The sequence below is a fragment of the Harpia harpyja genome, chromosome 14 (assembly GCF_026419915.1).
Source record: "Harpia harpyja isolate bHarHar1 chromosome 14, bHarHar1 primary haplotype, whole genome shotgun sequence".
NCBI classification, from domain to species: Eukaryota; Metazoa; Chordata; class Aves; order Accipitriformes; family Accipitridae; genus Harpia; species Harpia harpyja.
In genome coordinates, this window is record NC_068953.1 from 1,521,439 (window position 1) to 1,547,265 (window position 25,827).

The 25,827-nt window shown below is 68.8% G+C and overlaps 3 protein-coding genes across 4 annotated transcripts in view; 2 read left to right on the plus strand and 1 right to left on the minus strand.

The window, feature by feature from the left end:
- BAHCC1 (BAH domain and coiled-coil containing 1) overlaps positions 1-11,168 on the plus strand; it is a 28,169-nt gene extending 17,001 nt beyond the window's left edge. The window contains 20 exon segments of the mRNA XM_052808964.1: positions 6-725; positions 1,926-2,110; positions 2,232-2,368; positions 2,600-2,701; positions 3,522-3,636; positions 3,733-3,976; positions 4,224-4,388; positions 4,495-4,820; positions 5,570-5,677; positions 5,764-5,866; positions 5,869-6,028; positions 6,136-6,163; positions 6,165-6,212; positions 6,296-6,404; positions 6,489-6,611; positions 6,698-6,871; positions 7,861-8,072; positions 8,074-9,006; positions 9,605-9,841; positions 9,930-11,168. Of these exon segments, the coding sequence (XP_052664924.1) occupies positions 6-725; positions 1,926-2,110; positions 2,232-2,368; positions 2,600-2,701; positions 3,522-3,636; positions 3,733-3,976; positions 4,224-4,388; positions 4,495-4,820; positions 5,570-5,677; positions 5,764-5,866; positions 5,869-6,028; positions 6,136-6,163; positions 6,165-6,212; positions 6,296-6,404; positions 6,489-6,611; positions 6,698-6,871; positions 7,861-8,072; positions 8,074-9,006; positions 9,605-9,841; positions 9,930-10,136 (4,436 nt within the window). The 3' untranslated portion in view covers positions 10,137-11,168.
- Positions 11,169-15,162: 3,994 nt separating this feature from the next.
- ACTG1 (actin gamma 1) lies at positions 15,163-18,327 on the minus strand. The gene is given in 9 exon segments (XM_052807843.1): positions 15,163-16,110; positions 16,209-16,390; positions 16,504-16,941; positions 17,289-17,301; positions 17,303-17,349; positions 17,352-17,439; positions 17,441-17,530; positions 17,633-17,765; positions 18,167-18,327. Coding segments are annotated over 9 exon segments (1,281 nt in total). The 5' UTR covers positions 18,313-18,327; the 3' UTR covers positions 15,163-15,966.
- Positions 18,328-22,294: 3,967 nt separating this feature from the next.
- On the plus strand, positions 22,295-25,814 carry FSCN2 (fascin actin-bundling protein 2, retinal). Of its 2 annotated transcripts, XM_052808944.1 has the most exons (5): positions 22,295-23,467; positions 24,707-24,863; positions 24,963-25,084; positions 25,169-25,336; positions 25,425-25,814. In XM_052808944.1, the coding sequence occupies exons 1-5, from the start codon at positions 22,645-22,647 to the stop codon at positions 25,628-25,630; spliced, it is 1,476 nt and encodes a 491-aa protein (XP_052664904.1). In that variant the 5' UTR covers positions 22,295-22,644; the 3' UTR covers positions 25,631-25,814. The 2 variants fall into 2 exon arrangements, with proteins under 2 accessions (XP_052664904.1, XP_052664903.1); XM_052808943.1 differs by having other exon boundaries at positions 24,963-25,336.
- Positions 25,815-25,827: the final 13 nt, after the last annotated feature.

The window sequence follows — 25,827 nt, forward strand, 5'->3', positions numbered from 1 at the left end:
CGCAGACCTGCCCCCCGGCTACAGCTACCCCGCCGCCGGCATGGGCTTCTCCGAGGCGCACTCCGCCGAGCCGGCTGACCCTGACACTATGCACGCCGGCTCCCCGCCGGCTGAGCCCGAGCAGTCGCGGACCTTCAGCCCCGCCGGCGAGGTGTTGCGGGAGCCGGGCCCCCCGCGGGAGCCGCCGGCCGGCGGGGCGATGGTCGAGGGTCCCGGGGCTCTGCTGCATCGCCATCACCTCCTCCTCGCCCCGGGACCCCTCTGCGGGGAGCGGGGTCCGGCCCCGGCCGCGGGGGCCGCCGAGGAGCGGGCGCCGGTGCCTTTTGGGGTGCGCCGGGAGGCGGCTCAGGGAGCGCCGGAGCAGAGCCCGCCGGAGCAGCAGCGCCCGGTGCCCGTGGTGGGGGCCTCCCCGCTGGCCCCCACCGTGGAGGAGGAGGAGGAGGAGGAAGACGAGGCCAACAGCGATGGCTCAGAGCCGGAGGGCAGCTGCGACGAGGAGGATGGCGACGGCTCCACTGGGCGACAGGGCTGCCCCGGCGGGCTGGAAGCGCTCATTGCCGCTGGCATCGACCTGGGGGAGCTGCCGGCGCTGGGCTCGCCTGGGGAACCCCCCCCGGCCCCCGCTTCACCCGCTCCCCACGCCTCAGGGATCCCCGGCATCGCCCTGCTCAGCGAGCTCGCCGACCTGGAGCTGCGCCGGCGTCGTTGCGACTTGGCCCTGGAAGGTGAGCGGCCCCCGGTGCCCCCCGGCATCCCTTGTCTGTCCCCCCCCCGCGGTGCCCTGTCCTCCCGGTGCCCGCTGCCCCCCCAGTGCCGCACTCGCGCGTCCCGGTGCTGCCCGCCCACGGGTGCTCTGCGCAGGGCGTGCAACAGAGGAGTTGCGCAGCGGGTGTGCAATGGAGGAGCTGCGCCGTGGAGGGGCCCGCGCGAGAGCGGGGCTGCTCTTGCACGAGCTCTTGCACGAGCAGGGCTGGGCAGCGCACGCGTCGCGCGGTGGAGAAGGGGGCTGCGCGTGCGTTTTCGGTGCAGGGGGCTGTACTTGCATTTGCGGCGCGGGGCTGCGTGCCCGTTTGCTGCGCGGGGTCGCACGCGCGCTGGCGGCCGAGGAGCGAGCGGCCTGCACGCGTGCCGGTGGTGCGGTGCCGTACGGTGCCCGGCGGTCGGGTCCTGCTCGAAGCCCCAGGGCCGTCTCCGGGGCTCTGCTCCAGCGCTGGCTCCAGGCAGGCGCCGGGATTCCCTCCCGGCTCGGCTTCCCCAGGGAATCCCGGGGGCCCCGGCGGGGAAGGGAAGGCCGTCCTGGCGCGCGTCCCCAGCGCTGCCGCGGGCGGGTGGTGCACGGCGGGGCGCGTGGCGTGGCGGCGGTGCCCGGCGTGCTCGGCGCTGCCCGTGGCCGTGCGTGGCACGGGGCCGCGACGCTGTGGGGCGGCGGAGGTGGGGGGGAGGAGGTTGACCGTGGGGCCCCGCTCCCCGCCACAGATGGGGTGGCCGGATGGGTCACGTCACCGCGTCCCTCCCAGCCCCGGCCTTGGCTCCGTTCGCCGATGAGTTCATTGCTGGCCGCTGCTGCACGCCCGGCCCCAGCCGCCCCCCCGTCCGCTGCCCCCCCGGCCCCACGGCCGCCCGAGGACGCTGGCCGTGCCGCGCACGCAGCGCCCTGTGCACCGTCCCGCCGCCCACCGTCAACCCCTGCGTCACCCTACGGCCGCCCCGGGGCACCCCGCTCATACATGGCACCCCACGGCATGGTCCCGTGCCGTACGGCACACCCCGCCCCACAGACACCCCTCCGCATCCCGGCATGGCCCCGGTAGTGGTGCCGGTGCCACCGTGGCGTGCGCGGGGCCGTTGCACAAGAGCACGTGTGGGGCAGCACGGGGGTCCGGGGCACGTCCCGCGCCGGCCCTGCTGACCTCCCGTCCCGGCAGGGGAGGACGAGGACCTGCTGGCCTTCAACCTGCAGAACCTGGCCACGGTGGCGGCCGCCTGGTCGCTGGTGGAGGCGGCCAGCCGGGAGGACAGCCCCCCCGCGCTCAGCCCCTTGCCCACCTCCCCGCCGCCCCGCGCCCGCATCCCCCGCCGCAAGTACACCTGGACGCCCAAAACCAAGGCCGTGAGTGTCTCCTCGCGTGCGGCGAGGGCGGGAGGTGGGATGAGTTGTGCCCGGTTCAGCCCCGGGGCCGAGGCTGCCGGCGCTGCGAGCTGTCCACCCCCCTCCCCACCCCGGCCCCCAGGTTTGCCCCTTGAAGGCGGCCATCGAGCAGCTCAACACGCAGGAGGTGGAGGTGCGGATGCGGCTGGCCGAGCTCCAGCGCCGCTACAAGGAGAAGCAGCGGGAGCTGGTGAAGCTGCAGAGGCGGCATGACCACGAGTACGTCCCCGTCGTGGTCGGGTTCCGAGGCTGGGGAGGGGGGGGGGCAGAGGGGGAGGCATCCTGTGGGAAGCGGGGAGGTCAGGGAGGGAGCGCCCTCCACCGAGCGGGACAGCAGTGGCGGTCACCGGTGCGATGAGTTTGGGGCCATCCTCAGCCCGGCTCGGCGGAGGGGCACCGCCTGCGGCGGCCGCGCGGCTCAGGGTGTCCCCGGTCTTGCCGCGGCTGCAGGCGTGACGAGAGCTCCCGGAGCCCGGCGCGGCGCGGCCCGGGGCGGCCGAGGAAGCGCAAGCACTCCAGCACGCTGGGCAGGGCCGAGAGCCGCAAGGTCAAGTGAGTGACCGGCGCCGCGTGCCCTCCTTGTCCCCGGGGACGGGCCACCGGTCCTGCTGCCGGGGGGTCTGGCCGTCCTGCCGCGGGGGTGGCGGTGCTCAGGGGGCCGCCCCGTCGCATCCCCCCCCGTCCGCCATCAGCGGGAGCCACGTTTCGGGGGATCCGGCCGCTCGCTCCGGCGCGTTCCCGCTCTCGACCCGCTTGCGGCGGAGTGGGGGGGGGGGGGCTCGGCTGGGCGGCAGCACCGTGTTCCCCCTCCCGCCGGCTGCGGGAGCAGCGTTGCATAAAAGCCTCTTTATCTGCGCCGTATAAAGCCATTGGTCACGCTGCAGCGGCGTTCATCGCTGCCGGCGCTTTATTATTACCCATTAGCCGCCCGGCGCAGCCGTTTCCCCACTCCCGGGCCCTGTATAATTGTCCTTCTCCGCTACAAATTGCCTCTCCCGACAGGCCCATTTGCATAAATCCTCCGAGCGAGTCCAAACACGCTTGGAGCGTGTGTGCGCGCACGGCCCCCGGCCCCCCCGTTCGGTAATAACAGTTAAATCTGCGCTAAATGGTTCCTTCAATTAAGACGGGGGGGGGGGGGGGGGGGGAAGAAAAAAAAATTAATCTCTAGGTTTTATGTCACAAAACATTAGTGAGCGAGTGAAGGTTACGGGGAGGGGGGGAAAGCAGGAGGGGAGCCGGCGGCTGGCGGTGGCCGGGGGGTGCAGGATGCAGCCGGGGGTGCGGGATCCAGCTGGGGTGGGTGCAGGATCTGGCTGGGGAGGGGGGGGGGCTCCGGCGGGCGCCGTGCCCACGCCGCGCTCCCCACCAGGGCGGTGAAGACCAGCCTGTCCCTGCTGTGCGCCGAGCTGCGGGGAGACCCCGAGCCCAAGAAGAAGAGGAGCAAGCTGGCCGAGGCGGCGTTCGGCAGCCTTAAGGGCTCCCCGGTGAGTCCGGACCTGCCACCGGCAAATGCCACCCTGGGGCTTGGGGGGGGGGTGGGGTGCCAGCCCCCCCCCCAACCTCCCTGTGCCCCCCCCCAGGAGAAGGTGCGGTGCAAGAAGAGCGGGTCGCAAGGCAAGCTGGCCTGCAAGGTGGCTCACAAGGTATCGCAGCTGAAGCAGAAGGTGAAGAGCAAAGGGCTGCCCGCCGGCATCAGCCCCTTCCGACGGAAAGACCCCAACCCTGCCGGCCGCATCCAGAAGAAGCTGTCGCGTCCCAAGAGCTCCAAGGCTGCCAAGTACCAGACGCAGGACCCCGACCCCCGCCAACCGGCGGGCTTCAAAGGTAAGGCTGGCGCGGGGCTGGGGGTGCAGGGTCCGGCGCGGGGCTGGGGGTGCGGAGCGGGTGACGAGGGGCCAGGACTGGGGGGTACATCCAGCTGCAGGGGTGGGGGGGGTGGCTCGTGCCGGGGGTCCCCAGCTGATGCCATCCTGCACGGGGAAGCAGCATCTCCCTGGGCATGGAGGGGGGGGGTGCAGGGGCCACCCCTGGGTGCACGGGGTCCCTTACTGCTCCCCCCTTCCTCTTGCAGATGAGCACGACGGGGACACAGACAGCGAGGACGGCGACGATGAGCCGGGCTTGTCCCTGCCGCCCTCGGTGCCCGTGGCCGTGCTCGGACCCTCGCCGTCCTCCGTGGTGAAGATGGAGGCCAACGAAAAGGCGAAGAAGAAGAAGGAAAGGCAGGGACTGCTAGGTAACGGGATCGCCCCGCGGGGATGCCGGGGTAGGGGGGGGGGACATGGGGGATGAGGACCCCCTCCCCGGGTGCATGCCCTGAGCCCGCTTCCCCCCCCCCCCAGGGCCCTGCCGCCTCGGCAGCCCCGAGGGCGAGGTGAAGATCAAGCGGCGGCCGGTGAAGCCGGGAGCTGGCAAGCTGGAGAAGGTGCCGGCGCGGCGGAAGGCGGGCGGCTGCGAGGAGGGCGGCAAGAAGAAGCTGAAGGCTAAGCCCAAGGAGAGCCTCCGGCCACCGGCCCCCAGCGGACCCAGCGCCCCGACCCCCGCCGGCAGCCTCTTCACCGGCACCGACCCCCGGCACTTTGGGCCGAGGGACGAGGGGGCTCGCCTGGCCAGCGAGAGGCTGAAGAAAGCCACGCGCAAGAGCAAGGTGCTGCAGTCGGCCCTGAGGGTGAGTGCGAGGGGCAGAGGGGGGGGGGGAGGCACCCACGGACCGTGGGGTGCGGAGGGATGGGTGCAAGGGTTTGCACGGGCTGGGGATGGCTTCGGTGAGACCGTGGGGTGCGGGGGCTGGGGGTGCCGGGGTCGTTGGGGAGCACCGATGAGATTACGGGGTGCAGAGGGATGGGTGCAGGTTTTGCACAGGCTGTGGGTGCTGGTGGGGCTGGGGGGGGGCATCAATGGGACCATGGGGTGTAGAGGGATGGGCGCAGGGGTTGGGGGTGGTTGGGGGACACCAACGGGATCATGGGGTGCAGAGGGATGGGTGCAGGGGCTGGGAGTGCTGGGGGGGTCAGGGGAGCACTGATGGGACCTTGGAGGGGGGTGCAGGGGGATGGGTGCAGGTTTTGCACAGGCTGTCGGTGCTGGTGGGGCTGGGGGGGGCATCAATGGGACCATGGGGTGCAGAGGGATGGGGGCAGAGGCTGGGGGGGTCAGGGGAGCACTGATGGGACCTTGGGGGGGGGGGTGCAGAGGGGTGGGTGCAGGTTTTGCACAGGCAGTGGGTGCTGGTGGGGCTGGGGCGCACCAGTGCACGGGCTGGGGGCACCGAGATGGTTGGGGGCACCGAGATGGTTGGGAGCACCGATCAGCCCATGGGGTGCAGGGGCTGGGGTGGTTGGGGGGCACCGGTGGGCCCCAGAGGGCTGGGGTCGCCGTGGGGGGGGCTGTCGGCCAGCTCTGACCCCCCTCCCGCAGCGAAAGAACGGGGCGCTCTCGCTGGCCCTCTCCCCCCGGAGCGCCAAGACCATCCTGAGCAAGGGCAAGAAGCTGGCCAAGGTGAAGAGCAAAGTGGCCACCAAGCAGGTGAGAGGCAGGAGCCGGACCCCTGCCCCGGCACGGACCCCCCCCCGGCCGTGCCCCCCACCCACCCTGAGCTCCCTCTCCCGCAGTGCAAGGGCCGGGCGGTCAGCAAGCTGCTGGAGAGCTTCACCGTGGAGGACGACTTTGACTTTGATGACAACAGCAGCTTCTCAGAGGAGGAGGAGGAGGGGGGCTGCTTGGCGGGGGGCGGCACGGGGGGGGACGCCGCTCCCCCCTGCCCCACGTCTGTGCCATCCAGAAGGAGGATCTGCGGGACGGGCTGCACATCCTCATCCCCAAGGAGGACAGCCTGCTCTACGCCGGCAGCGTCCGCACCATCCAGCCCCCCGACATGTGAGCGGGGGCCGGGGTGGGGGGGGTCCCTGACGCGGGTGGGGGATGCCGGGGCGGCCGGTCGGGTGCTGAGCCCCCCCCCCCCCCGCTCTGTGCCCCCTCTCCAGCTACAGCATCATCATCGAAGGCGAGCGGGGGGAACCGGCAGCGTATCTACTCGCAGGAGCAGCTGCTGCAGGAGGCGGTGAGCGGGGCGGGGGGGGGGCTGGGGCGGGGGTCCCGGCGGGCAGCACGCCCCGCGGAGCCCAGCACGCCGCTTCCTCGCAGGTCCTCGACGTCCGGCCCCAGTCGCGACGCAGCCTCCCGCCGGGCACTCGCGTCTGCGCCTACTGGAGCCAGAAATCCCGGTGCCTCTATCCGGGGAACGTGGTGCGAGGTGAGGAGCGGCCGCGGGCGGCCGGCGGGGCGGGGGGGTGTGGGGGACCCCTGCCCCATCCCGACAGCCCTTTCTGTGCCGCAGGCTCCTCCAGCGACGAGGAGGAGGATGAGCCCGAGGCGGTGATGGTGGAGTTTGACGATGGGGACACGGGGCACATCGCTGTCTCCAACATCCGCCTGCTGCCCCCCGACTTCAAGATCCAGTGTGAGTGGGCTGGGGCGGGGGCCGTGGGCAGGGGGTGGGCGGGGGGGGGCAGCGGGGCCGGCCCTGACCCCACGCTCTGCCCGCAGGCACCGAGCCGTCCCCCGCGCTGCTGGTCTCCAGCTCCTGCCGGCGGACGAAGCGGTCGTGCGGCGACGTGCCCCCGTCCAGCGAGCTGCCCCCCAGCCTCTGCCCGGACCGCCACGATGGCCCCGAGCCCCCCAAGAACTCGGGCAAGAAGGCGGCCGGCAAGGAGAAAAGTGGTACGGGGGGGGGGCTGCTACCTGCGGACCACCTGCCTGTGGGGTGCCCAAGGGAGGTGGCACCAGCAGCGCTGGTGTGAGGGATGGTGGGATGCAGGGAAGGATGCTGGGATGCGGGGAAGGGTGCTGGGATGTGGGGAAGGATGCTGGGAAGGATGTTGGGATGCGGGGAAGGATGCTGGGATACCAGGAAGGGTGCTGGGATGCGGGGAAGGATGTTGGGATGCAGGGAAGGGTACTGGGATACTGAGAAGGTTGCTGGGATGCGGGGAAGGATGTTGGGATGCAGGGAAGGGTACTGGGATACTGAGAAGGTTGCTGGGATGCGGGGAAGGATGTTGGGATGCAGGGAAGGGTACTGGGATACTGAGAAGGTTGCTGGGATGCGGGGAAGGATGTTGGGATGCAGGGAAGGGTACTGGGATACTGAGAAGGTTGCTGGGATGCGGGGAAGGATGTTGGGATGCGGGGAAGGATGTTGGGATGCAGGGAAGGATGTTGGGATGTGGGGAAGGATGCTGGGATACTGAGAAGGGTGCTGGGATGCAGAGAAGGATGTTGGGATGCAGGGAAGGGTACTGGGATACTGAGAAGGGTGCTGGGATGCAGGGAAGGATGTTGGGATGCAGGGAAGGGTACTGGGATACTGAGAAGGGTGCTGGGATGCGGGGAAGGATATTGGGATGCAGGGAACGATGCTGGGATGCAGGCGTGGGGGGAGGATAGGAGGCAGGGAAACAGGCAGGGAGAGGGGATGCAGGGAAAGATGGGGCGCAGGGGGTTGAGAAAGGGGTATGGCAGGATGCGGGGAAGGGTGCGGGGCTGGGGATGGAGGAAGGGGGTGGCACAGGGCGCTGCAGCGACGGGGAACGGAGATCAGCCCGCAGGGGAGGACGTGCAGGGACGGGGGCAGTCCCGGAGCATCCCTGCCTCCCTCCGTCCGTCCGTCCGTCTGTCCTCTGCCCCTCCTGACCCCCGTCTCCCGCCAGGCAAGGCTGCGGAGGTGCTGTCGGGCGGCAAGGCGCCAGCGCTGAGCGACCCCTTCCTGGGGCGGCGCGGCGGGCCGCTGCTGAGCTGGTCGGCGGTGGCACAGACGAAGCGGAAGGCGGCGAGCAAAGGCACGGCCGTGCTGCAGAACCTCTTCCAGGTCAACGGCAGCGCCAAGAAGCTACGGGCCAAAGAGGCCATCTTCCCCGTGCACCACCACCACCACCTCGCCGCCCCCCGTCTTCGGCAACGGCTTCGGGGCCGACTCCTTCAGCCGCATCGCCAGCTCCTACGCCTCCTTCGGGGCCGGGGCTGGGCTGGTGCTGCCGGCTGCCCAGAAACTCCTGCGCTCCAAGAAGGCCGAGCGGCTGGAGGCAGAAATGGGCAAAAGCAGCCGGAGAAAGGCAGGCAGTGAGTACCTGGTCAAGCTGGACCACGAAGGGGTGACGTCCCCCAAGAACAAGAACTGCAAGGCCCTGCTGCTGGCTGAGAAGGACTTTGGGGCCAAGCTGGAGCGGCCCCTGGCCAGCCACGGCTATGCCCACGCGGCCCTGGCCGGCAAGGATAGGAAGGGTCGGGCGCCCGTGCACCAGCTGCCCGTGGGGCTGGCGCTGCGGAAATACTCGGGCCAGGCCGAGTTCACCCTGAACTGCGACAGCGACTGCCACAGCTCCTACTCGGACATGGACGAGGACGAGGAGGCGGGCGGGCTGGGCGCCGACGTGCCCTCGCGCTTTATGACCCGCCTCTCGGTTTCCTCCTCTTCCTCGGGCTCTTCCACCTCCTCCAGCTCCGGCTCCATCTCCACCTCCAGCCTCTGCTCCTCCGACAACGAGGATTCCTCCTACAGCTCCGAGGACGAGGACTCCACGTTGCTGCTCCAGACCTGCCTCTCCCACCCGGTGCCGGCGCTGCTGGCGCAGCCGGAGGCCCTGCGCTCCAAGAGCGGCACGCCGCAGCGCTGCTTCCTCACCAAGGCCGCCGCCGCCGGCCCCAAGGCCAAGCTCAAGCGCAAGGAGGCCCTCAGCTTCTCCAAAGCCAAAGAGTTCTCCCGGAGGCAGCGCCTGCCCTCGGTGGAAAACCGGCCAAAGATCTCCGCCTTCCTGCCCGCGCGCCAGCTCTGGAGGTGGTCGGGGAACCCCACGCAGGTACGGCCGGCACCCGCCGCGGGCGCCCGCCGCTCGGCACGGCGCGGCACGGCACGGGGAGAAGGAGCGGGGCACGGCACCTGTGGGCACGGGGTGGAGGTGCCTGGGTGCGTGGCAGGGCGCGGATGTCTGGGTGCATGGGTACGGCAGGGCGCCTGGGGATACAGGGCAGGGTGCGTGGGCGCATGGCAGGGTGCATGCGGTGGGGCACGGGTGCAGGGCGCATGGGTACACGGCAGGGTGCCAGGGGTTGCGGGGCCGGGTGCTTGAGCGCATGGGGCACAGCGTGCCTGGGGTGCGCCGGCCACGGCAGCCGGGTGCACAGGGCCAGGTACCTGCATGCGCGGGATGGGTTCAGTGGGCACGATGCTTGGGTGCTCGGTGCTGCTTACGCCGGCTGTGGCACTTGGGTGCAGGGAGCAGGGCGCCTGCAGGGCGCAGAGGGCTGGATGGGTGCTGTGGGAGCACCCCGCGGGGCTCGGCGCTGCTTTTCCCGGGTGCCTGGGGTCTCACCGAGCTGGCAGGGCGGGCACGGGCGAGTTTGGGGGTCCATGCGCCGTCCCTGACCCCCCCACCACCGTTTCTCCCCCCCCTCCAGCGGCGGGGCATGAAGGGCAAGGCGCGGAAGCTGTTCTACAAGGCCATCGTGCGGGGCAAGGAGACGCTGCGCATCGGGGACTGCGCCGTCTTCCTCTCGGCCGGGCGGCCCAACCTGCCCTACATCGGGCGCATCGAGAGCATGTGGGAGTCCTGGGGCAGCAACATGGTGGTCAAGGTCAAGTGGTTCTACCACCCCGAGGAGACCAAGCTGGGCAAGCGGCAGAGCGACGGCAAGGTGAGGGGTGGGCTGGCTGGGGACGGCGGGGAGGCTGGCGGCACACCGGCGAGGGGGCGGCCGGTGACGCCGTGTCGTCCGCTCGCAGAACGCCCTGTACCAGTCGTGCCACGAGGACGAGAACGACGTGCAGACCATCTCCCACAAGTGCCAGGTGGTGGGACGGGAGCACTACGAGCAAATGACCCGCAGCAAGAAGTACCAGGACCGGCAGGACCTCTACTACCTGGCGGGCACCTACGACCCCACCACGGGCCGGCTGGTGACCGCCGACGGGGTACCCATCCTCTGCTGACCCCCCGTGCCCACCCCGGGTGCGGGTTAGGGGGACGGGGACGGGCAGACCCCCCGACCCGACCCCGCACGCCCCCCCCCCCTCCGTCGTGGGGCTCCTTCCCGGCAATTATGCAAAGCCCGGGGTGGCCGGGGAGGGATTGGGGGGGGCAGGGGACGTGGGGTGGGGGGCACGGGGGCGTCATCGTCGTGACGGGGGGCACGGGGGGCGGGGGGGGGCTCCCCTACAAGCCATACTTTCCCTAGTACCTCTGACTGTTTGCCAGCAGGTAAAGCAGAAATCAGGTGTGTTGTTCTATTTATTTTGCGTGTAAATATTGTATTTCTTCCGGGAAGTTTTATGGAAAACAGACAAACCAACAAAAAAAAAAAAAACAAAAACACCCAACACCACCCACAAAAAAAAAAAAAACCAACAAAAAAAAAAATTAATAATAATATGGGGCGGGAGGGGTGGGGGGGGTCGCGTTTCTGTTTCAGTGCACTGTTTCCCCCAGCCTGGCTGGGACGAGGACAGCGGGGGAGCTCTGTATATAGGGGGGACGCGGCGGCAGGGCGGGGGGCTCGGTCCCCGGCGCGGCGGCGAGCGCGGCGGGGGGAGTGGGTGGCAGGCTGGCTGGGGGGGGGGAGGCGGCTCTCCTGGCCCCCTTCTCCCCCTGCCCTCCCACCTCCTCCGGGGGGTCCCGCCACCGCTGCCCGGCCCCAGTGCAATAGCGGGGTGGCCGCGGTGCCGGCGGACGCTGGCCCGTCCCGCCGAGCCCTGCCCGCCGCTGCCCGCCGTCGCCCCGCGCTGTAAATGTGTACAGGCCGCGCGGCGGCGGGGGGCTTTTCCAGTGTAAACACTAAAAAAAAATACACAAAACAAGACAAAAAAAACAAAAACAAAAAAACCCCAACAATAAAAAAAAAAGGAAAAAAAAAAAAAAGGATTAAAAACACAAAGGTTTTATGAACAGCAAACTCTATGTAAAGGCCTTTTAGTATGGAACTTTTTTATTGATAACTTGGCTTATGAATAAATATATGAACCGTTGCTGGCGCCGGCTCTGCTCTCTGCTGTGCCTCAGTTTCCCTCCTGGTGCGGCCACTCCCAGCTGCACCCCCAGTTATGAGGACCCCCCCCACCCACCCCGGGTGCCTGCAGAGGCCTCCCCAGCTCGGTGCATGCAGGAGCCGGGCAGGGTGCCGGGGCTGCAGGGCAAGGGGGGGGGGGGGCGAAACCCCTGGGCACCCCGTCCTGAGGGCACCCCGTCCTGCTGCCTTGCAGGGGTGCGGGAATGCAGGGGCTGGGGGTGAGGGGGGGGACCCAGGGCTGCAGTGGGGATGGAGGGTGCTGGGGTGTGGGGGGGGGTGGAGGATGGGAGAGAGGAGGAGGATGGAGGAAAAAGGGGAGGAAGGGGCTGCAGGAGCAACGCAGGAGGGTGGAAGGAGGATGCGGGCAGGAGGGGGCTGCCGGGGGGGCAGGGAGGAGGGGGGGAGGCTGCGGGGTCCGGGGGAGGATGCTACAGCAGGGATGCAGGCAGGATGCAGGAAGCTGCAGGCAGGAGGGATGTAGACAGGAGAGGGGCAGGCAGGAGGGGTGCAGGCAGGAGGAAGCTGCAGGCAGGAGGAAGCAGGCAGGAAGCTGCAGGTAGGAGGAAGCAGGCAGGAGGGTGCAGGTAGGAGGAAGCAGGCAGGAGGGTGCAGGCAGGAGGAGGGTGCAGGCAGGAGGAAGCAGGCAGGAGGAAGCAGGCAGGAGGAGGGTGCAGGCAGGAGGAAGCAGGCAGGAGGGTGCAGGCAGGAGGAAGCAGGCAGGAGGAGGGTGCAGGCAGGAGGAAGCAGGCAGGAGGGTGCAGGCAGGAGGAAGCAGGCAGGAGGAAGCAGGCAGGAGGAGGGTGCAGGCAGGAGGAAGCAGGCAGGAGGGTGCAGGCAGGAGGAAGCAGGCAGGAGGGTGCAGGCAGGAGGAGGGTGCAGGCAGGAGGAAGCAGGCAGGAGGAAGCAGGCAGGAGGAGGGTGCAGGCAGGAGGAAGCAGGCAGGAGAGTGCAGGCAGGAGGAAGCAGGCAGGAGGAGGGTGCAGGCAGGAGGAAGCAGGCAGGAGGGTGCAGGCAGGAGGAAGCAGGCAGGAGGGTGCAGGCAGGAGGAGGGTGCAGGCAGGAGGAAGCAGGCAGGAGGAAGCAGGCAGGAGGAGGGTGCAGGCAGGAGGAAGCAGGCAGGAGAGTGCAGGCAGGAGGAAGCAGGCAGGAGGAGGGTGCAGGCAGGAGGAAGCAGGCAGGAGGGTGCAGGCAGGAGGAAGCAGGCAGGAGGGTGCAGGCAGGAGGAGGGTGCAGGCAGGAGGAAGCAGGCAGGAGGAAGCAGGCAGGAGGAGGGTGCAGGCAGGAGGAAGCAGGCAGGAGAGTGCAGGCAGGAGGAAGCAGGCAGGAGGAGGGTGCAGGCAGGAGGAAGCAGGCAGGAGGGGTGCAGGCAGGAGGAAGCAGGCAGGAGGGTGCAGGCAGGAGGAGGGTGCAGGCAGGAGGAAGCAGGCAGGAGGAAGCAGGCAGGAGGAGGGTGCAGGCAGGAGGAAGCAGGCAGGAGAGTGCAGGCAGGAGGAAGCAGGCAGGAGGAGGGTGCAGGCAGGAGGAAGCAGGCAGGAGGGTGCAGGCAGGAGGAAGCAGGCAGGAGGGTGCAGGCAGGAGGAGGGTGCAGGCAGGAGGAAGCAGGCAGGAGGAAGCAGGCAGGAGGAGGGTGCAGGCAGGAGGAAGCAGGCAGGAGAGTGCAGGCAGGAGGAAGCAGGCAGGAGGAGGGTGCAGGCAGGAGGAAGCAGGCAGGAGGGTGCAGGCAGGAGGAAGCAGGCAGGAGGAGGGTGCAGGCAGGAGGAAGCAAGCGGAGGTGGGGGGGAGCAGAACACTCCCCACGTGGGGACAGACGGACAGGCAGAGCTCGCCCGCGATTGGCCAAGCCGCAGCCAACCAGAGGGTGTCGGGATGCGGAGCCCGGCGCCCATTGGCTGGCGGGGAGCCCTTTTGTTCTCACCACCCGGGCGCCATTAACCCTTTCCCTCCGGCCGGCAGCCGCCCGGGGCGGGGGGGACGGTGGGGGGGGACGGGGGATTGGGGGGGAGGGGGGGTGCATGGGGGGGGGATGGAGGGGTGCGGGGGGTGTTGGAGGGTGCGGGGACACGCGGGGGCAGGGGGGTGCGGGAGGGGGGGGCTGCAGGGACCGCGGCGGAGGGGGGGGGGGGGGGGGCTGGTGTAACGGGGACGGGGGGGGGGTGTCCGGGCCCTTCCTTCGGGCCCCCCCCCCCCCATCCCATCCCCTCCCCGGGGCGCTCCGGGCCCCCCCGCCCGTCCCCGGAGCCGTCGGAGCTGAGCCCGCGCGAACTCGTGTCGTTTGGCGGAGCGGCGGAGCCGTGCTGCCCCCTGGCGGCCGCCCCGCGACAGGGCGCGACCGACGGACAGCGGGGGCGGACAGACGGACAGACGGCCGGGCAGGATGGACGGGCGGACGGGTGGGCAAATGGAGGGACGGGGGGGGGGGGGGGGGGGGGGAGGACGGGACGGGCAGGTGCAGGGAGGGGTGGGCAGACAGATGGGTGCACAGAGGGCCGGACGGATGGACAGACAGACGGGCGGACAGCTGGGTGTGGGTGCTGGCCAGTTGGTGAGCGCAGGTGCCGCGGGGCTGCGAGGAGGGGGGGGGGCTTATCCTGCACCGGCCACCGGGAGGGACCCCTGGGGCCACACCACGGCTTGGCTGGGCTGGCAGGGCAGAGGCTGCTGGGGGGGGGGGGACCCCCCCCCAATCCCCCCTCCCCACGCTGGGCCTGACCCCCGTCCCAGATCGCCCTGGCACTGAGCACTCGCTCGCACACGCAGCTGCGCCCGGCCGCGGCCCCCATCCCCTCTGTGTGTGGCCCCCCCCCCAAGGAGGGGTGCGCACCCACCCCCCCCAAATCAACAGCTGGGGGCCACGCGGTGTCCCTGGCACAGCAGTGATGGTGATCCCCCCCCCCACCCAGGCTGTGCTGAGGCAGCCGCGGTGTCACCCCCACGGGCTCAGCCGGGCCCTGCGTGGGGCTGACACCAGGCTCCTGGTGCCAAAAGTGGCTCTGACGGGCCTGGGTGCGGGCAAGGACAAAATGGGGGGAATGGGGACGCTTTGGGGATGGCCGGGCAGCGGTGTCACCGTGGGACACACCGGTAAGGCCACCTGGGGCAAACGCGGCACGGAGCAACGCGGCACAGCGCAACACGACGTGGTACCGTGAACCCGGCACGGCACCCTGCGGCTCACCACACCGCAGTGCCGGCAAGCAAAGGGGCCTCGGTCCGGCGCTGGCACCGCTTTGGGCTGCCCCCAGCACCCCCAGCCACAACTCGTCCTCCCCTGCTGTCCTTGTGGCACAGTGACACCCACCTCAGCCACGACGGACGCCTTTTTGGTTCACGCCTGCTTTGCGCCGGTGAAGAGGAGGGGAGAGGAGGAAGAGCGCTGGCAAAGGGGTCAAGAGGAGCCCGGCCTTTGGTGGAGAACCGGCCCGGCACCGGGAAGACGTGGCAGCCTGGGAGCCCGTGCCCGGCTGACCGGGGGGCTCCAGCGCATTTTGCCAGTGCCCCCCATGCCACCCCAGCATAGGACGGCGGTGAAGGCCAGGACGAGCAGAGCCACGTTTGCCACAGACGGTCCTAACGGCAGCGACTACACTGCCTGACCTCGGCACTTTCATTAATTAGCGGGTTTCTTTCTCCCTGCAGAAACGAGGGCAGCGCTTGGCAGTGCCACAGGGCCCAGCAGCAGCCAAAACAACCCCACACCCCTCACCCTCCACACCAGGGAGCCACAACACCCAGAGTTCCACCTGGGTGCTGCACACCCAGGACTAATGCCAGGAAGGCAGCACCCATCACCACACCCCCCTCCATCCCTTGCTTGGCACCTAAACACCCATTTTTAACCCCCAAAGTACCATCGCGGCTTCCTTGGAAGAGGAGGCAGGAGCTCCAGCTCAGGTCCCCCTTGCCACCCCCCACCCCAGCACACACAGCCCCCCAGGTGGGTTTTACTGCAGCGCTTTTTGTATGTTTTTTTTTTTTTATTTTCCTTACACAATGATGTGTTGTTGGGCATTACAATTTCTCAACTTTAGGATGACTTACAAATTTTGGTTTCCTACCGTCATGTGAGAACATTAAGGCAACGTACAAAAATCTTACATAAATTAAAACGATGCGTAAATTTACAGGTGTCAATGCAAAGTTTCAGCAACTCAAGTTGAGTAACTTCAGCCCCGTGATGTCGACTGGGATACAGGTGGGAGGAGAATGAAGAACTGGTTCGTAAGGCTCGGATGCGATATGTTTTCCCAACCTTGCTAGAACGGCAGCGACAGAAGTGAATTCTCGATGGACTCCTACCAGCCTCTACAGGAAATCTGGAATACTCCACACTGGATGTACGGCAAGTCTGACTCCAAATACCCTGTACACACCGGTCCCGGCCCAGGGCGCGGGGAGACGGGCCACTGTCAGTGTAGCGAGCTGCGGGAGCCCCGGTCAGGCGTGGGCTCTCCTCCGCGGCGAGGTGCCAGGCCGGCCCCACGGCCGGGAGCGGATCTGTACAGGGTATTTCGCTCAGGTGTACACCGAGGGAACGGTTAACTCGAATAACAAGGTCAAATCAAAGTGACAGCTCGACCATTCCCAGTGCCCGACATGCGTCTAACATCAGGTACAGACTTTCCAAGGGCAAGTTTCTTTTGAAAGAAGGCTTATTCCAGTTTTATGAGGCTAGCATGAGGTGTATAGATTTGCCTGGGCAAACATATACTAGTGAGACAACTCATGCAGCAGGCGCAGCGCACCTGCCAGCAGTCCGTTTAGAAGCATTTACGGTGGACGATGGATGGGCCGGACTCATCGTACTCCTGCTTGCTAATCCACATCTGCTGGAAGGTGGATAGCGAGGCCAGGATGGAGCCGCCGATCCAGACCGAGTATTTGCGCTCAGGGGGAGCGATGATCTGCAAGAGGAGAGGAGCAGCAGTGGTCAGAGTGGCCCAGCCTTCTCCCGCCTCTCCCCACCACCACCGGCCTGCAGCCTCATCTTGCCATTTCTTACCTTGATCTTCATCGTGCTGGGTGCCAGGGCTGTGATCTCCTTCTGCATCCTGTCGGCGATGCCAGGGTACATGGTGGTGCCACCGGACAAGACCGTGTTGGCATACAGGTCCTTCCTGATGTCCACGTCACACTTCATGATGGAGTTGAAAGTGGTCTCGTGAATGCCGCAGGACTCCATGCCTGGGGAGAAGAGTTGCAGGCTCGTTAGTACCCAACGCAGCACCTCATTTGGGTCACGCCAACCCCACACCACAGAGGCAACCCTGGCAGTTACCACCCTGGCCCACACCTACCCAGGAAGGAGGGCTGGAAGAGAGCTTCTGGACACCTGAACCTCTCGTTGCCGATGGTGATCACCTGGCCATCAGGCAGCTCGTAGCTCTTCTCCAGGGAGGAGGAAGAGGCAGCAGTGGCCATCTCCTGCTCGAAGTCCAGGGCGACGTAGCAGAGCTTTTCCTTTATGTCACGGACAATTTCCCTTTCGGCTGTGGTGGTGAAGCTGTAGCCTCTTTCTGTCAGGATCTTCATGAGGTAGTCTGTCAGGTCACGGCCAGCCAAGTCCAGGCGCAGGATGGCGTGGGGCAGAGCATAACCCTCGTAGATGGGCACGGTGTGGGTGACACCGTCCCCGGAGTCCATAACAATACCAGTGGTACGACCAGAGGCGTACAGGGACAGCACAGCCTGGATAGCCACGTACATGGCTGGAGTGTTGAAGGTCTCAACATGATCTGGAAGGAAGGGGGGGGGTGGGGAAAAAAAAATAAATCAATTAGCACCAAGTCATGAGCTGGGTCACTTGCACCCACATTAGAACACACATGCTGACATGCAAAAAAAAAAAAAAAGAACAAACAAAAACCAAAACGGTGTGTGAAGGAAAAAGCAAAGAGTGCAGGCAGAAAACACAAACAAAAGAAACCTGAGGCGTCAAGGAAGAAATGCCAGGAGTACAGAACCCTGAAAATGTCGGGAGAGAGAAAAAAAAAAAACCAAACTCAGGTTTAAGATGCCATAACAAAAGGAGGTTTGTGAGCAAGATGAGAGTGAGGGGTGGCCACCGGGCGAGCGACAGTACCCTGCGTCATCTTCCTCTCTGTTAGCCTTGGGGTTCAGGGGAGCCTCTGTGAGCAGCACAGGTGCTCCTCGGGAGCCACGCGCAGCTCGTTGTAGAAGGTGTGGTGCCCAGATTTCTCCATGTCATCCCAGTTGGTGACGATGCCGTGCTCGAAGGGGGTACTTCAGGGTGAGGATCCCTCTCTTGCTCTGGGCCTCGTCCCCCACATAACTGTCCTTCTGCCCCATGCCCACCATCACGCCCTGCGAAGCCAAAGCTGAGTCAGCGCCCGCCCCGCCGGCAGCACCGCCCCGGTCCGCCCTGCCCTCCCCTCCCTCCCTCCTCCTCTTCTTCCTCCCGCCTACCTGGTGCCGGGGGCGCCCGACGATGGAGGGAAAAACGGCGCGGGGGGCGTCGTCCCCGGCGAAACCGGCCTTACACATCCCGGAGCCGTTGTCGATGACGAGGGCGGCGATCTCCTCTTCCATGGCGGAGGCTCTGCGGGGCGGGACGGGTCAGCGAACCCGGGAGGCCGCGCTGGCGGCGGGCCCGGACCACCCCCCCCCCCGCCAACTCCTCCGCCCCGGCGGGACGGACCCCTCCCCTTCCCCCCCCCCCCCCGCTCGCCGTTTGAATCTCCCGCGCCCTGACGTCACCCGCCGCCGCCACCAATCGCGCCGTGCCCCCCCACAGCACCCTGTTCAAGCGGGCGACACCATTCCAGCAACGCGGGGGGAGGGGGGAAGCATAGACACGATACGGCCACAGCTCGCCCCGGCCAGGAACCCCACCCCCCCATTATCCCCCCCCCCCCCCCCTCCGGGGGACTGTAGAAGGGGGCGGCAGGGGCGCGGGCCACGCCCCCGTGGCCGCCGGTGCCGCGGGGCCGGTGCCGGTACCTGTGCGGGGGAGGCTGCTCTCGGCGCTGGGGAAGATGGTGCCGCCTGTCCGCTGCCGCCGGCTGAGTGAGACCGTCCGCTCCCAGCCCCGCGCTTTTATACCCGGGGGGCGACGGCCCCGCCCGCCCGGCCGAGAACATCGCCATATATGGAGATCTTTCAGAAACAGGCGTTCTCATTGGCTAGCGCCGTCCCGGCCACGTGGGGTGGCTGCCGGGCTGCCCCCGCCCCCCCCCCCCCCCCAAGCTGCACCCCGGAACCTGCATGGGGCGATAGTTGGGGGGGGGGGGCGACCCCCCCGGACCCGGTGGGGACCCCCGGCCGCGCACCCACCCCCCCCCAGCCGAGCACCGGGCATCCCCCCCCCCGGCGGCACCCGGTTCCCCTCCGGTAGCGCCGGGGGGCCTGGCCGGGCCTGGCCCTGCACCCCGAAGGTGGCACCCGCGCCCCCCCCCCCCCAACCCCAACACTCACCCCCCACCACCCACCATACACACACCACCCCCCCCCCCCGGGCAGCACGTGCAGAGCCTCAGGCAGCACGTGCACCCCTCGGGCAGCACGTGCACCCCACCCACTCCGTGGGCACCCCACCGACCCGCAGCAATACCCGCTACCTCCCCCCCCCCCCCACCGCCCAGTGCAGCACCGGGCACCCCTCGGGGCAGCACCTGTACCCCCCCCCACACCACCCCCCCCACCTGCCTGCACCTGCACCCCCACCGGCGGCAACCGGGCACCCCGCGGGCAGCGCTCTGCACCCCGGCTCACACCCCCCCCCCCAGCTGCACCCCCAAACTCTGGCAGCTCCGGCCCCCCCCCCCCAAGAGCCCCATCACACCCCCATCGGTAACACCTACGGTGCCGCGCACCCGGCGCGTCCATCCCCCGGCTATAAGCACCCCCCAAACGCCAGCGCTCCTGCCAGCACCCTTAGGCAGGCCGTGCCCCCAGTGCGCCCTATGGACGGCACCCCCGGCACCCCGGCAGTGCCGGCCCACCCCGCGGCACCGCACAGCCAGCGCCGGGCACCCCCAAAAAACTCTGCCTCGGCTCCGCCGTGCACCCACTGACGGTGCTGACACCCCACTGACTGGTGCTGTGCATCCCACCCTGCCTGGGTTCGGCATCTCCCACGGGCACCCCCCGGCTGCACCGGCCCACCCAGAGCATCTCCCCACCAGCCCCGGCTGGCACCCCAGCTCCGGCAACCTCCACGGCCCCCGCCAGCCCAGAGCCCTCCTTGTGTCTGAGCCCCCCCCTCTGCTTCATCAGGGGGTGTCACGGGCTGTGCACCCCACACTGCTGCTGGGTGTCATGGGCACGGCTCACACCAGCGCACCGTGCCGGAGAGCTGCGCGCCGTGCCGGAGATCCCTGCACCGTGGCCAGGTAGCCATGCACCATGTCAGGTAGCCACGCACCATGTCAGGTAGCCACACACTACACCGGAGACCCACGGACCGTGCCGGCAGCCCACGTGCCTGCCGCGCAGCGCGGCTCCCGTGCCCCCAGCCCCTCCCGCGCCGGTTGGTGCGCGTGGATGGTGGCGGCTGCCGGCCTTGCCATCGCCCGCCGCCTGTGCCAGGAGCAGCCGGCGGTGGAAACTCGCCGTCTTCCCGAGGATTCCCCAGCACCGCTCGGGGACGGAAAGCCGCACGCTCGGGCCTTCCCCGGCAGGCCCCGGTGCTGCCGGCCCGGCTGTAGCCGGGACGAGCGTCGCAGAGGGGTGTCAGCGTGCAGCGGCAGCAAAACGGGGGTGCCGGGGGTGCGGGGCAGGGCGGTGCCGGCGCTGAGTGGGTGGCAGAGGGTCGGGGGGGTCCCACACGGGTCCCAGCACGGCTCGAGGGGTCTCACGTCCCCATGGCAGTGCCAAGCGGCCCGGCCTGGCCCAGCGTCCCTGGTCCAGCACCTCGGGCTGGGGGGGGGGGTCTGGCTCGGGGGGGGGTCTGCGCTGGTGACAGCCCCCATCCCGGGGTGCGACGACCGCTGGACCCCCCTGGTGTGGCTCCCCCGGTGCCCCGTGAGTCAGGGACCCCCGACACCCGGGGGGGGGGGGGGTGTGTGCTCCCAGGGAGGAGACACCGGGGGATGATGCTGCAGGGATGGGCGATACCGGGGGGGGGGGGCTCCGGGGCGATGCCGGGTCCCAGCCCCGGTGCTTCCTCCTGCCCAAACAAGGCAGCCCCGGCGCCCGGTGAGTAAGGGCCGGGCAGGGCCGGGGCGGTCCCGGGGAGCGGGGGGGGGGACACCCGCGATGCGGGGCGGGCGCAGGCAGCGCGTCCCGGCCGTATTAGGAGCGATCGGGCCGGTGACAGCGGGACGCCCGGCCCCGACACCGCCCCGGGGACCTTCGGCCGGGCCGGGGGGAGGAGGAGGAGGAGGAGGAGGAGGAGGAAGGCGCCCGCCCCTCCCCGCGGTGATGCGGGTGGGTGTCGCCTGTGCGCAGCCTCCGTCGCCGTGGTGACACGGAGTCACCGTCCCCTCCCGTCGCCGGGTGTTGGCGCGGGGGGGGGGGGGCTTGTGTGTGTGATGGGGTCCCCAGGGGATGGGGCCGGGCACAGCACCCCGACCCTGACACCCCCCCGCACCCCGTTCCCCAGCTCCAGCCCAAACCCCGACCCCCTGGGCTGTTGGGGCACGGCCGAGCCCCCCCCCGCCGCCCCAAACCCCCCCATCCGCCAGCCCCACACCAGGGTCAGGACCACGCCGGGGAGCCCGGCACCCCCCCATCCCTCCTGGGAAGGGTGTTGGATGGAAACCAGGGTGGGGGGCACCCACCCCGGCCCCCCCGCGATGCTTGGGCAGGAGGGGCTGTCATGAGCATGTTGGGTCTCAGCAGCCGCCCCCCCCCCCCCCCCCCCGCACTGGGGAGCGGGGCTGGGAATGGCGTGGGGAGGGGTCCGGCTGTCCCCAGGCCGGGGGGCTGCAGGGACAGGCTGCGGCTGTGGGGCAGGGCCCAGGCAGGCCCCCCCCCGCGATGGGAATCTGACCCCCACTGGGGAGGGCTGGGGGGGGGGGGGCAACATGTATAAATACAGCTCCCGGCTGCTCTGCCAGGCAGGTGCCGGCGTGCACCCGCCGAGAGCCAGCACTGCTGCCCTGCCAGACCCGGGGGCTGCCCACGACCCCCCCAGCCCCCCGGAGCCCCCCAGCCCCTGCAAGGCCCTGACCCACTTATCCCCCCCCCCATCCCGAAAGCCGACCCGTATCTGTTTCGGCGAGGGTCAGTTACATCGTGCCAGGCAGCGCAGCCACGGCTCGGGTAACTCAGCGGCTGGGGGGCCGCGGCACCCCCCCCGGCGTGGTAAGACAGAGCCCAGCCATGAAAAAGTCATGAGGCAACCAATCCCCGGGACCTATTTTCGGGAACAATAACTGGGTGCCGCGCTGACCACCGGAGCTGCGGGGCCGGGGGGAAGGCGGCAGCGGGAGCCATCGCGGCCGGGGCCTCAGTGTGGCACAGCGGCATCACCGGTGCACAACCGGTCCTCGGCACAGGGGCTGGCACCGGGTGTCTGAGCGCTTTGGGGTGCAGGTGATGGCAGAGCCCGGTGCCAGCGCAGGCAGAGCTCGTCCCTGCCAGTCCCCAGGAGCCTGCGGTGGAGCGTGGCCGAGGCCTGGGGTCCCTGCGGCTGTGCCTGCCCCGGCCGGGGGGTCCCAGCTGGGCTGGGGGCAAGATGCCTGCAGGGCAGGAGTGGGGACTGTCCCCTGCACCCCCCGTCCCCTGCCAAGGCAGCACACCCACACCGCTGTCACGAGCTTCAGGCGGTCTCAGCCCCGTGGCGCTGGAGGACCCCACGCCCTGGGTGATGGGGGGTCCCAGCCATCACCCAGTGGGTCAGGGTGGGGGGGCGGACGTGACCCTGATACACAGCTGCAGGAGGGATTTGGGGCCACAGGACAGATGGAGGCCAAGGGCCCCAAAGCAGGATAAAAGGTTTAAACTAATCAAAATGCCTGGCTAATTGGTAAGGCGCTTAGGGGCTGGCCGGGAGGCGGCGCGGCTGGGGGTGACCTGCTGCTGAATCAGAGGGGCCGGTAACCTTAGCCCGCCGGGAACGGATACGACGTCCCGCGCCCAGATCGGGTTCCCACCCAAGTTTTCCACCCGCGGCTCCGCGGCTGGCCGCGCACCCCGAGGAGCCGGCCGGGGGCTGCCGCAGTGCCCCCTCGCCCGGGGTCTCGGTGAAAGCCCCGCTGCAGGTTACGGCCACCCCGGTGCCCGCCACAATCTGGCTGGACTTGGTAATCCTACCTGCGGCTAATTAAAAGGGGTGCAGCCCCCAGCCCACCCCCGGTGCCCCCCTGCCGTGCCGTGCTGTGCCGAGCCACCCCGTGGGGCCAGTGCGGCAGCGGCACCGGGGCAGCGCAGACATCCCCGCGGGTGCAGCCGGCCGGCCCCGCCGCGACGCCGGGGCTCGGTAGGGCCGGGGAGCCCCCGCCGGCCCCCCGGGGGCCGCCCCACGCCGGCGGAAGATGCCAACGAATGGGATCCACCAGGTCCTGAAGATCCAGTTCGGGCTGATCAACTGCGAGAGCCGGTACCTGACGGCGGAGAGCTTCGGCTACAAGGTGAACGCCTCGGCGCCCAGCCTGAAGCGCAAGCAGATCTGGACGCTGGAGCAGGATGAAGCCGACAGCTCCGTCGTCTTCCTCAAGAGCCACCTGGGCCGGTACCTGGGTGCCGACAAGGACGGGAAGGTGCGGTGCGAGGCCGAGCAGCCGGGTCGGGATGAACGCTTCAGCATCATCACCCAGTCGGACGGGCGCTGGGCGCTGCAGTCGGCCCCGCACCGGCGTTTCTTCGGGGGCCGGGAGGATCGGCTCTCCTGCTTCGCCCCCAGCGTGACGGAGGGCGAGCTCTGGACCGTGCACTTGGCCATGCACCCCCAGGCCAACCTGCTGAGCGTCAGCCGCCGCCGCTACGCTCACCTCAGCGCCCACGAGGACGAAATCGCCACCGACAGCAACCTGCCCTGGGGGGTGGACGCCCTCATCACCCTCTGCTTCCAGGACAAGAAGTACAGCCTGCGCACCGCCGACGAGCGCTACCTGCGCTGCGACGGCACGCTGGTGCCCGAGCCCGGCGCCCGTACCGGTTACACCCTCGAGTTCAAGGCGGGCAAGTTGGCTTTCAAGGACTGCGACGGCAAATACCTGGCACCCACGGGGCCCACCGGCACCCTCAAATCCGGCCGCAGCTCCAAGCCGGGCAAAGACGAACTCTTCGACCTGGAGGAGAGCCATCCCCAGGTGGTCTTCACGGCGGCCAACGGCAGATACGTCTCCATCCGGCAGGGTAAGGGCTGCCCGCACCCCGCTGCCTGCTCCCTGCCTGCCTCGGGAGCCCCGGCTGTCCCAAGGGGATTCCCAGGGATCGGCTCAGCCGAAAGCACCCGCAGCCATGAAGGGCTCTGTGGGAGCTCCCCTGGGACCCCCGCCACGGGAGGAGACCCTACAATAACAACAAAGGGGAGGCTGCGGCCAGTGGGGTCGGGGTGGGAGCAGCAGTGGGGCTGTGCAGGGCTCCGTGGGCGTGCACGGGGGTTTGCGTGTGTGTATACACACGCGTGTGTGTGTGTGAACAGGGCTCCGTGGGCGTGCACGGGGGTTTGCGTGTGTGTATACACACGCTTGTGTGTGTGAACAGGGCTCCGTGGGTGTGCACGGGAGGGTTGTGTGTATACACGTGTGTGTGTGTGAACAGGGCTCCATGGGTGTGCACGGGGGGGTGTGTGTGTGTATACACACACGTGCGTGTGAGCAGGGCTCCGTGCAGTGCATGCGTTTGCATGCGCAGCCCACGCACGTTTGTGCGCGGACAACGCTGTGCGCGCACAGCGCGTGCACAGCTCTGTGCAGCCCATACGTGTGCGCGCGTGTACAGGGCTCTTCCCAGCGTGGCGTGCGCACACGTGTTAGCGTGTGCACGGCTCTGCAGTGCTGCGTGCGTGTCCATACGCGTAGGGCTCTGCTCAGCGCCGCGGGCACACGCGTGTGCAGGGCTCCGCGCAGCCGTGGAGATATGTGCGTGTGTTTGCACACGCAGCTACGCGTGCGTCCTCCCCTGGCGTGGGGCTGAGCCTGGCAGCCCCGGGCAGGCAGCTGCAGGCAGGAGGGGGTGGGCAGAGCTGTGCCCCCGCAACCAGACCTTGCAACAGGGAGCCGGGCACAGGCCACTGGATGGGACCACAGCCTCCAGAGCCCGTGGGGGTCCCCAAGGGGCCCCGCTCGCCCGGGCAGCGGTGGCCGTGCCATGCCCCTGGCTGCCCTGCTGTCCCTGCGGGCACCGGGAATGCGCCTGCCCCTGTGCCAAGCAGCTTAGGGCCGGGTGACGGTGGCGGGCAGGCTATAAATAGGGGGGTTGTGCACCGCGGCACTAACCAGATGGACACAGCAGCAATCAGATTAATCAGCCCAATTAGCGCGATTGTTCGCAGAAGGATTTACCGCTGCTGGGGAGGGGCCAGGGGAGGGAAAGCGCAGCTGCGGCTCATCGGCACACGTGGCCGGCACCGACGGTCGCTCCCGCCTGCAGGCGTCAACGTCTCGGCGAACCAGGACGAGGAGCTGAACCACGAGACCTTCCAGCTCCAGATCGACCGCGACACCAACAAGTGCAGCCTGCACACCAACACCGGCAGCTACTGGACCCTCGTGGCCCATGGGGGCATCCAGGCCGTGGCCACCGAAGTGTGAGTGGGGCCGTGCCGCGGCGTGGGGCTTCGGGGGCCGGGGAAGGGGGGCTGGGGGGGGACAGGCTGCCCCAGCTCACGCTCACCGTCTGCCACCAGCGCTGCCAACACCATGTTCGACATCGAGTGGCGCGGGCGGCGGGTGGCCCTGCGCGCCAGCAACGGCCGGTACGTCTGTACCAAGAAGAACGGGCAACTGGCGGCCGTCAGCGACACTGTGGGTAAGTGCCGGGAGTGGGTGGGGGGGTCCCAGTGTTGCCCTCCCCAGCCCAGCCCGGGGTGCTCAGGGCCGGGCTCCTGTGCAGGGGAGGACGAGGAGTTCACCCTGAAGCTGATCAACCGCCCGATGCTGGTGCTGCGGGGCGAGCACGGCTTCGTCTGCTACCACCGTGGCTCCAACCTGCTCGATTCCAACCGCTCCGTCTACGACGTCTTCCACATCAGCTTTAGTGACGGCGCCTACCAGATCCAAGGTGGGTGACGGAGCGGGGGGCTACTGGGGCGGGGGGCTACCGGGAGTCCAGCCAGACCCTCCTGACTGCCCCTGGGGACTCTCTGCAGGCCAGGGGGGCAAGTTCTGGTACGTGGCGAGCAGCGGGTCGGTGTGCAGCGATGGGGAACTCTCCGAGGATTTCTTCTTCGAGTTCCGGGAGCGGGGACGCATGGCCATCAAAGGGAAGAATGGCCGGTACCTGCGCGGGGACCCGGCCGGCACCCTGCGGGCTGACAGCGAGTCCGTGCTGCGGGCCACGCTCTGGGAATACTGACCTGCCGGGCACCGGCAGGCATCCCCCGCTGCGGCATCCCCCAGCCCGCCCCGCTCCCAGGCTGGCCGGGGACGCTAGCTCGTTCCCAGGCAAAGGATGGCGGTGGAGCCGGCGCTGGCACCATCCACGGCAGCTGTGACCCCGACCACCTCCACTCACGGCATTAAAGTCAGTCTGGATCACACCGGGGCATCTCT

Bases quoted from the DNA above. Each gene is read 5' to 3' on its own strand.
- FSCN2 (XM_052808943.1), top strand. From the start codon at position 22,645: ATGCCAACGAATGGGATCCACCAGGTCCTGAAGATCCAGTTCGGGCTG. The intron at 24,864-24,962 runs GTGAGTGGGGCC...GTCTGCCACCAG, and splicing joins CAGGCCGTGGCCACCGAAGT to CGCTGCCAACACCATGTTCG. The intron at 25,337-25,424 runs GTGGGTGACGGA...GACTCTCTGCAG, and splicing joins CGGCGCCTACCAGATCCAAG to GCCAGGGGGGCAAGTTCTGG.